This window comes from Xiphophorus maculatus, chromosome 20, assembly GCF_002775205.1.
Source record: "Xiphophorus maculatus strain JP 163 A chromosome 20, X_maculatus-5.0-male, whole genome shotgun sequence".
Taxonomy (NCBI): domain Eukaryota; kingdom Metazoa; phylum Chordata; class Actinopteri; order Cyprinodontiformes; family Poeciliidae; genus Xiphophorus; species Xiphophorus maculatus.
In genome coordinates, this window is record NC_036462.1 from 4,145,615 (window position 1) to 4,155,432 (window position 9,818).

The window sequence follows — 9,818 nt, forward strand, 5'->3', positions numbered from 1 at the left end:
TCCTATTTCCCTCTGTATGTATTTTAAACAAAAATTCCTCCCACATTAAGTGGTAGAATAGTGATACTCTTTCTCAGTGACACATCATTTATGTATGAACTACATTTACATATAAATTATACTTCTCTTCCTTTCCCTTCCTTTTTAAAGCGAAACATCTCACAATCATAAAGTTGGGCTGTTAAGCCAACCAGAGTGATCAAATTAATCAAGTGGATAAAAGATCTATGACTATTATTAAGTCATTTCTTCATCTTGACAACAAAATATGAGCAAATAGGGTAATACAAACATTCAAGCAATGTTTCACTGCAGTCACAGGTGCACCAGCTTTGGTGTATACACCTGTGACTGCAAATGACATGCAGTCACAGGTGTACTGTCATTTGCAGTACACCTGCAATGGACATCATTTTTTTCCAATTGTCCTTTGGAATAAACCCCCAGCTCAGACTGATTAGCTGGAAATGCCTGCAGATAATAATTTTCAAGTCTTGCCACAATTTCAGAATCTGGACATTGACTTAGCCATTCTCCTGCATGAATACAGATTGATGTAAGCCATTATATCAATGGCTTACATCTAAAAGTTTCAGCTATGGCTGTAATTTTTAGATAATTGTCTTGTTGGAAGGTTAATTTTCTCCACAGGCCCCTAAATGTTATGTTCCAGGTTTGCTATCAGTAAGTCAAACACTTTCTATAGACTGACTGCACACAGACTGATGTTTCCAAGCCTTGCAGATAAGGTCCCTGAACAGTAATCAGTCACATGTTCAAAGCTTTGAATGTGGTTACAAACCGAGAATTCCTTTGAACTTATCCATGACCTGCCTGGCTGATCTTTGTAACTTTTCTGATTCATTATGAAATTAAAATACACACATGACTTAATTTATTGATTTAGTAACTCTTGGTGCACTGGCTGGTAAGAACAAGAATACAAGAATAAAGGGGTCTGGATACAAATGCCTGGCAAAGATTTTGAAAACAGCTGGAAAACCTTGTATCATTTTATGTCCTCTTCAAAAATGTATTTATAACATATATTTCAGTAAAATACATCCAGGTTTTTTACAATGATGTGACAAAATGTGAACAAATATAAAACACCAGGAACTCCATAACTCTTTTGAAAGCCATGAGTGACAGTTGTATGAGCGTATTACGGATTTTTGTCATTTTTAATTCTGTGCATAAGGATATTAAGAATAACAACGAGCATTCAGAGTTTAAACTAGATTACATGCAGTGGATTTGATCAGATGGGGTTTATAAATGTAAATTCACAAATCTTCAGTCATGAATCTATATAGTGTAGACATTCTTCAGGTTATCTCTAACTCTAATTTCACATTCTGAAGAACAGAGCTTGTTTCATGTACACTGGACTTACTTAGACTGCAGATGATGCATACATAAAGACTGACAACAATAAACTGGGTATGTGGAGGCAGTGAATGACTGAAGTTGAGGTCAGCTGCTTTTAGTTGGTAAAAAATCTTTTACCGATACTGTGTCTGAAGTTCTTTGATTGTTAGTTTTTGTGTAGGTTTAGTGAATTTTGTGTGCCTTACTCTAGAAGTTTTCTTGACACAAGTGACATCATCAGAACTTTGAGAACTGAAGAAGAGTTAAACTGAGATGGAAAGAAAAAAAAACACCACCAATTTATGACTGACTGGCTAGAGTGAGATTGGCTAGAAGAAAAGGTGGAATGGGGGGAAGAGACATAGATGGATGGGGAGAGGGAGGAAATTTAAAAGGGAGATAAACCGGCTTCACAAAAGAGTGAGAGGCAGAATACGGAGAGACGAAAAGAGTGAATTGAAGAAAAAAAGTGCATGGTCTCAGATGAGAGGGAGTAACTGAGGTAGAGGGAGCTTTGGTGCTGCAGCGGGACCGACTGTCACAAACTGTCAGCGAGGTCTTACTGGAGAGAGCAGCGGCTCCCCGTTCATACCAACAAACCGGAGGAAAAGACAAAAAGGAAGAAGAAGAAGGAATATTCAGGTTAAATTAACTGAGTCTGCTTTTTGCTTCCCGCCACCATTTCCTCCGGACAGGATCTAGCCCCCTCATCATCACCATCACTCCTCTTCATCACCTCCAGGTTTTAATCCCTTCATCTTCAGCAGCTCGACCTCTCCTGCTCCTAACAGCATGCCGGGTTGGCGGCGGAACCTCACTTTTTGCCTGCAACGGATGCACGAGGAAGGTAGGAAAGCAAAACTAATGAATGCGCGCTTGTGTTGGCGTCAGCGTGTTTGGACGCGGGCGCGCGTTGCAGTGCGCGTTTGCGCGCGGATAACGTGAGGTTTTAAGATCTGCGCTGAGATGTGAACAGCTTGTTTCCGGAGTCGCTTTGAATCTTTGCGCTTTCTGCTTCATGTGTCCAGACTTTTCTGCATCACTGGAAGCGTGCGTGCGCGCGCGCCGCTCATGGTTTGCGCGCACCTGCAGCTTTGGGACCGTGCGTGTGTTAGTGTGTGAGAGAAAACGAGTGTCTGTAAGTTTTGTGACTTCTGTTTGAGCGCGTGCACTGTCGCGCGTGGTCTGTCGTAGCCGCGCGCAGTGCGCACACGTGTCAGCCCGGGTTTGTTCCGCCGTTTCAGCAGAGATGGCGCGAGGCTACAGATGCTGGCAGGTCATGGTGACTGTGCGCGCGTGTGCCAGTGTGTATGCTCGTGTAAAAGACTATTTGAGCCACTCCAGAGCACGCGCGCGCCCTCACACGCGCACAGTCTGCTTATTGGCCCTGCAGCGTGAACACGGGGGGAGGCGGACAGAATGGATGTTGGTCAGCTCCAGTGTGCACGTGAGCGTGATGGTGCTAATTTGTGAGTGTGCAAATGAGGAAACAGCTCGGTGTCACATGTGGCTAAAACAGATTGATATTGACAGCCACGGGAAAGAGTTTTCCTTCAATCGCTCATCCAGGTCACTGTGAGTCCAGAACAGCTTGGATTGAGTTGATTATGTCATGAAAGTTAGAAAGTTGGGTTATGGCTGCTTTAATTCAGACAGTTTGATTCAGTTGTTAAAAACTCTGATTCTCCAAGTCATCAATGTAACGAAACATTCAGATCTAGTGGACAGAACCATATTTTAACAAAACATTTCAAGGAAACTTAGAATCACACCTACCTCAATGTTAGTGTTTAAAAGTTGTTAGACTAAATAAGTTTTTGCATTACTGCTTTTTTTCTGTGTTGCACATTCAGTGTTTTAAAGAATCTCAGTTTGGCGTAAAACAAACCAGTTGGGCTACATGTTTCTAAAGTACTTTGATTTCCAACTAGAGATGATAAAATAAATGACAAATTCCAGAACTCTTACTTGGTTAGAAAATATTACATCTTTCTTTCTTTACTGATGTATTTGTATTACTGGTCAATCCAATGACATACTGTACTGACCAGAAAGATGCTGCTTATTATAAGCAGTTTTTATTTATTACGCTTATCAGTGCAACATGACAATTTACTTCAAAATAATAGTCTCAAAGTTTAACACTGTCACATTACTATCATGAGATGACTGACATCCACACAATAAATAAGAATATGGCTGGAGAAAATTGTTCAGCACTCATGCAGAGTGAAGACAGTTATAACGCTGATGTCCTCTGAAGGTAAACACACTCTAGAGCTGGAATATAGAATGCACAGATTGCACAGCTTCATCATTTTCTATGAAAACAACAAATTCTTGTTGTGTGTTTGGCAGCTGATATGCAGCAGAGCGTAGCCAACCAATCCTTACCAAATAGGTTTTTACCTGCAGTTATATTCATCCTGCACACTTGGAGCCATTATTTTCTTCCCAGGGCCCTGATGCACAGCCACCCGAATCATTTATCACTAAATCACCATGGATGTTCTGTGAATGATTAAATCCCTCTTAATCTACTTCCACCCGTCATATGGCACATATTGGAGATCCCACTGCATTTTTGATAACATACCATTGAAGACCTCCCCAAAACTAGAAAAAAACTATCACATGCTGACTGATACCTTTACCGCAGAGCAGAGTCTTCATGCTGTGAGAGAGAGCGAGCAGTTTCTCCAGGTAGTTGATAAGCAGTTTTGCAGTCTCACATGATTTTGCACACTTTATTCATCTCCTTAAAGAATTCAGTCCATGCTTTGAATCTCCTGCATTCTACTTCCTCACTATGGACTGTCTCTGCATAGCCTTCACTTTGGCTTCTTTTGGGTGTGGTGGACCCTACCTGCTCTTACTAAAGCTGTGAGTCTTTGTTCTTGGTCAGCCATTATCCAGAGATAAAACAAACAGTTTACATCCATCCTTTCTGGCTTCCAGATGAATGGATGAAGGCTTAAGAAAATTTACTATACAGATCATCACAGGGATTCATCTTCAATAGATTTTCAGGTAAATAAATCCTGTGAAGCTGAAATCGTTTAAAAGACGTCTCTGCTTAGGATGAGTTGGAAGTCAGAATGTAACATTCCCCCAAAGACAGTGGAGATGAAAGGATGTTGAGTCCATTGGGACCTTAGTTGGGTTATGGCTAGCCAACTGAATGTAAAGATGGACAACAAAAACATTAAAGAGCAGTAGTCAGAATTGCATAAAAATAAGAAGAGGTGAAACAGAAAATGATTTGTAAAATAAAAACATCAGTGGCATAATTGGCACATTGAACACAGAAGAATGTAACTTTCAAAGATGGAGCATTCAGTCAATTCCAGAAAATTACATCTATGTCCAAATTCTACATTTTGGAGATAACTTGTAGAAACTGGATATTCTATGTTCAATTACAGGAGGTGAACTTGAAGGCAACATCTCCTCATATGGAGACACGTGGTCGGTGGTACGGTGGCTCTGTTGGTAGCTCTGCTGCCTTCCTGCATGGAGGCAGATAATGTTAGCTAAATGATGACTAGATAATCCATGGCAGTACATCACACTGAGCTTGATTAACTGATTAACAAGAATAGGTGAAAAAATGTTTTGGGTGGGTAATACTGGTTACATTTACTGGGATTAGTTTTACTGGATTTACTTTGACTTTTATGAACTATTGTTACTCTTACTCTTACATTTTAAGACTTCAGATATTGGAAACATGAGATTCTTGGATTTCTGCAATGTATGAGCTAATGTTTATGTGAATCTGAGTATAACTAGCATTTTCTAAACATGGTTATTTTATTTGAAAAGCTACATAAATGTGTATTTATATTAAAAAAGGCTCGTTTAACATTAACCGGGTCGGGTCTGTCTCCAGATACTCCAACCTGCTCCCACAGTCCAATTCTCTTCAAATTGCCCTTAAAGTGTCACATTCATGGTTGTTTGTCCTCCATGTCTCTGGGTTGACCTGTGATAGTCTGGTGACCTGTGCAGGGTGTACCCCACCTCTCGCCCAATGACAGCCGGAGTTCGTTCCCTGTGGCCCTGAAAGGATAAGCAGTTAAAGCCGATATGGAGACATGTGGTGTAGATTAGTTTATGACTCCTGCACACCCCAGGACTCAGGTTTTTATTTTCCATCTATTGACAGTTTTAAATTTCAAACTATATTTTTTAAATGTTTGAATGAAAGCGACTTACAGAAATTTGCATAGGCTTTGAAATAATTTGGATGAATGACAAAATTGCAATTGGCAATCCTTTTTTAAGCCTAAGCTACCAGTGTGAGAGTCAGAAAGATATGGTGGGTGTTTAAATGTTAGCAGCAGAGTAAAATCTGTGCCAGAGTGTGTGTTTGTGAGTGTTAGAGAGAGGTGCAAATAAAACATAGCTGTGCAAGACGCTGAAAAGTTGCTGTCCTCTGACAACCAACTTATGGATCAATGCCTGTTGTTGTCCAGTCTTTCATTTTTATGGGGACATTTATAGCAACAGAACTGCCTCTGCTTTTTCAAGACATTCATGGCTGATATGCAGAAGATCTTCAGTTGGCAAGCATTGAGGATGAGCAAAATATTATTATGAGTGTAATTCTGTCAAATGAAAGGGCATAATTACACAGCATCAAGTCTATCATGCTGGATAAACAATGAGAAGATGTCAGGTAAGGAGCTGCATACATTGATTCTTCTTCCTTTATCCAACAAGACAGACAACTTCTAACCTTGATCTTTGGCTTTAATGAAATTCAGAGCAAGTTTTCACCAGAAGACATTTTTTTTATAGTTGATTGATTGGAATTGTTTGATGTGAACATCTCATTGAAGGAGAGTTAAAGGGCAAGAAATCCAGCATGAATAATTGTATGTTTGTTTGCACCAAGGAGAGAAGAGACAGTGAGATGTATGGATAAATCTAAGGGTGCAAATGATAACAATGTTTGTGATCAGCATTAAGATGAGGTGAAAATAAAGGAGTAAAAAAAAAGATAACAATGAAAATGCAAATGAAAAGAGGCAGAAAGAGAGTCATAAAAAAGATGAAGCAGAGAGCAGTTTGAAGGGGAACGATAGGAAGGCCGGTTTCTTGTGCTTATCAACTGAGAGGAAATCCCATTAATCAGGAGACTAGAAGATCAAATAATGTGCTTGTTAAGAGAGAGCAAGACTTTGACTGTTAGAAGCTTTAGTATGTGGCTTAGCTCCAGCACTAAAACACTTTAATATTTATAGTACTTCTGTCAAAAACGGATCAGAAGTGTATTGTGGTATTAGGAAAGACATGATACCAGAAGGAGGGAGGAAGTAAAAGCAGAAGGATGATAAGAGTCACAAAGAAAACTTTGCCTGAGGTGCTGCTGGCAACATCAGCAACAGGAAAATCAGCTTGTTTAAATAAGCCTGTATTCCCTGAGAAAACAACCCAACAGAACAACGTTTAGATTTATCTTGACACTTAAAACTTATTGCAACTCTTTTGCACATCATAAGGTGAAAAAAGGGAATATCTATTACTAAAACAATGAAAAGACAATTTTACATTTAAGTAAGATCTTGTCTCTGAAAATTATACATTTTAAAAATGTATCTATTCATTGCTTTTAAAATGTTCCTTATAAACGTGCCATAATTCATTCAGTTTTCAGATTCCAATGACTGTTATTATTTTTACTGACTCCAAATTTTGGAGAATCAAGTCAAATTCTTTACATTTGGGCCAAACTAACCGCAGATCAGAGCAGAAGGAGCCGTTTTAACAATCCCAACATTAAAGCATCTACCTTACACTTTTTGCTGTGTGAACTAAAGCTGTGTGAATTTGGACTGGAGCTATGAAAACAGATTTTCACTTGCATGGTTTATGTAAAGTCATCTGTACTTACTGTCATGTTTTTAATGTTTGTAATGTTTTACATGACACCTTGAGTTGGTGTTATGGTTTATGGGTTGCTCCTTGTTTTAGTTGTGTTTCTTTCTTACCATTTTGTATTTATATTATTAGTTTTTTACCAATAAACACATTTATGTTGTATTTTGTGAACATCTCCCTATATCTGCGTGTTCCTCTGTTTCTACTAAAGTTGTCAGAATCCCTTTCTCACGTTGGGGCAAATACAGCAATGATAAAAGAGAGGAATCAGAAATTTTATGTCAAAGTACAAATCCAGTGCTCCTGTATCCCCAACCTCAGAACTGCAGCCTTATTATCTTTGAACCGCAGCTGAAGCAGCAACACAGGCCCAATTAATTTCAACAGCAGTCTCGCTCGTGGTGGTGGAGCCACACCGATGCAAAACGTCAACCAGATAGAGTCTGGATATCTCTGTGTTTACATAGCAAATAATAATATCTTGTAAACCCTGCAGCAACATGATGACATCATAAAAATAGTCACATGAGTCCTTACAGTGGGGACATTCCCTCTTAGGCTGCTACAACGATAATAATACATTTTATTTGTTATGCTGTTTAAAATCTCTCAAAATGCTGAACAATCATAAAAACAAGAATAAAATGAGTTACAATTATAAAAAGCTTGAAAATGACGTTTGAGAAGCTGGTCTGTGGTTTTCTCTTGTATAATTATTAGTCTCTGATGTCACAGTAAAGTGACATTTACCTCACATTGTTACTTTGAGAAAAATATTTTAGATATATTAGAAATATTTTAGAGAATTGATTGTTGTGAAGTTAATTGTTCAGATTTAACACAAACTTGTTCTTGAAGTACAAGAACAAGTTGTTGTTCAATAATGAAATGATTCAAATTATTTCAACTGCAAAAAGAAACATATTCCACATTACTAAATTAATCTTTTTATTTTATGCTATTTTAATAACTGCTTGTTCTATATAACAAATATAAGTAGCTGCATCTTCTGATTCAGTCATATCTTGGTACTTTTGAATAAATGTTTTTTAATTAGGAAGACTCTTGAAATGAATTGTAATGATTTATTTAGTTTTGGAAACTAATTGATTAAAATAATTTGGTTACAACAATTTGTGTTTAGATTTTCTTCTGCACCTCTTTCAGTGTTAACGATGAAGGAAAATATGCAACTTTCAGGAAATGACTGCAGTATTGGTATGGACTTATGAAACAGATTTTGTGAAAATACTACAGATAAAACTGGAGAATATTAAATAAATGCTTTAAACCTAATTAATTATACAGTGCTAATGGGATTCTACATCCACACTCAATATCTGCTTTTAATTGGAAATTAATTGTGCACCTTAGAGGACAAGCTAATTTTGAAAATCATTCATCACAGAGGGTTAGCGGTATCATCATTCAATATAACTTTGTCCCTGGTCTCAGATTTCTCTTGCACATAAACTGGCTAATTGTATTGTATTGAAGTGCTTTGGCTAGTTTAAGATCTGGTACCAGCTGTAATCAACCCAAACACAGCTGTACAGTATAATACACAGGACAAGAAGGCAACAGCATTTAAACTATTTGACTGAAATAAAAGCAAAGGTTTGATGCAACAGTCAGTGAGAGGTTTCCTATACATGGTGAAGATGTTTGTGCTTCTTGTCAGCGATTCACGGATGTATTTCATCATTTATCAGCACACTTTGAAACCACAGATACTGTTTACTCCTGTAGGAGAGTGCAGACTACTGGAGAAATCTTGACAGCAATGCCTCCAGGCGGCTGCTTTTAATGGTTTGATTTTTCTTTTTGTGTGTTTTTTTACTGAATGAAATAGAACTTACAAATCATCTAGGATTTCTAGGTGCAAAATACAATACTAGTTGATGTATACTAAAAAGGCTGTTCAACAAAAGGTGAATTCTTCCCCAAACCAGCTGAAAGTGCAGCTCACAGCATCTGCCATTTAGCAGTAGCCTGAGGCGCAGGGTTTCATCATGTTTGTCCCACTGCACCCTATTTTAGAGCGGCAGAATGTGGAAGGTGGCTTTCATCCATGAATTTCCTGGTACAGGATATGGAGTCAAAGGGATGTTTTAAAATAGTGATTATCCATCAGACTGTGGAAAAACAGGCAATTTGTTTTAATAGGTGAGTAAAAAGGAGCAAAACGTATGAAAATAAGCTGAAATAGGTTAAATTTGTAGACTATGTTCACTGAAGTCTTGTTATTTTACCAGACATAAGCTACATAATATTTTACAACAAAATGTTTTTATAGCCTAACCCAGTTGACACCAACTTATCAACTGAGACCAGTGCAGGTTCAGGTTTTGGCAGCTCAGGTCAAACACATTCTCTGCTAATTAAAAGTTAGCAACATCATAGGCTATGCTCACATTACAGACAAATCCAACGTTTTTGTCTTTATACGACCGATATCTGACTTTTCATTGGACTGGCCTAATTCTGATTGTTTCACCACCCAAAAAATAATCCTGTTTATCCCACTTCCATATGTGCTACTAAACTGGATATGTGTAAAA

General features: G+C 38.1%; 1 protein-coding gene across 1 annotated transcript in view; it reads left to right on the forward strand.

The window, feature by feature from the left end:
- The first annotated feature begins 1,845 nt into the window (after window positions 1-1,845).
- The window catches only part of LOC102217456 (glutamate receptor-interacting protein 2-like), a 192,978-nt gene continuing 185,005 nt past the window's right edge, over window positions 1,846-9,818 (forward strand). Inside the window, exon 1 of the mRNA XM_023325528.1 lies at window positions 1,846-2,218. Within this exon, the coding sequence (XP_023181296.1) occupies window positions 2,164-2,218 (55 nt within the window). The 5' untranslated portion in view covers window positions 1,846-2,163. The remainder of the gene's footprint in view (window positions 2,219-9,818) is intronic.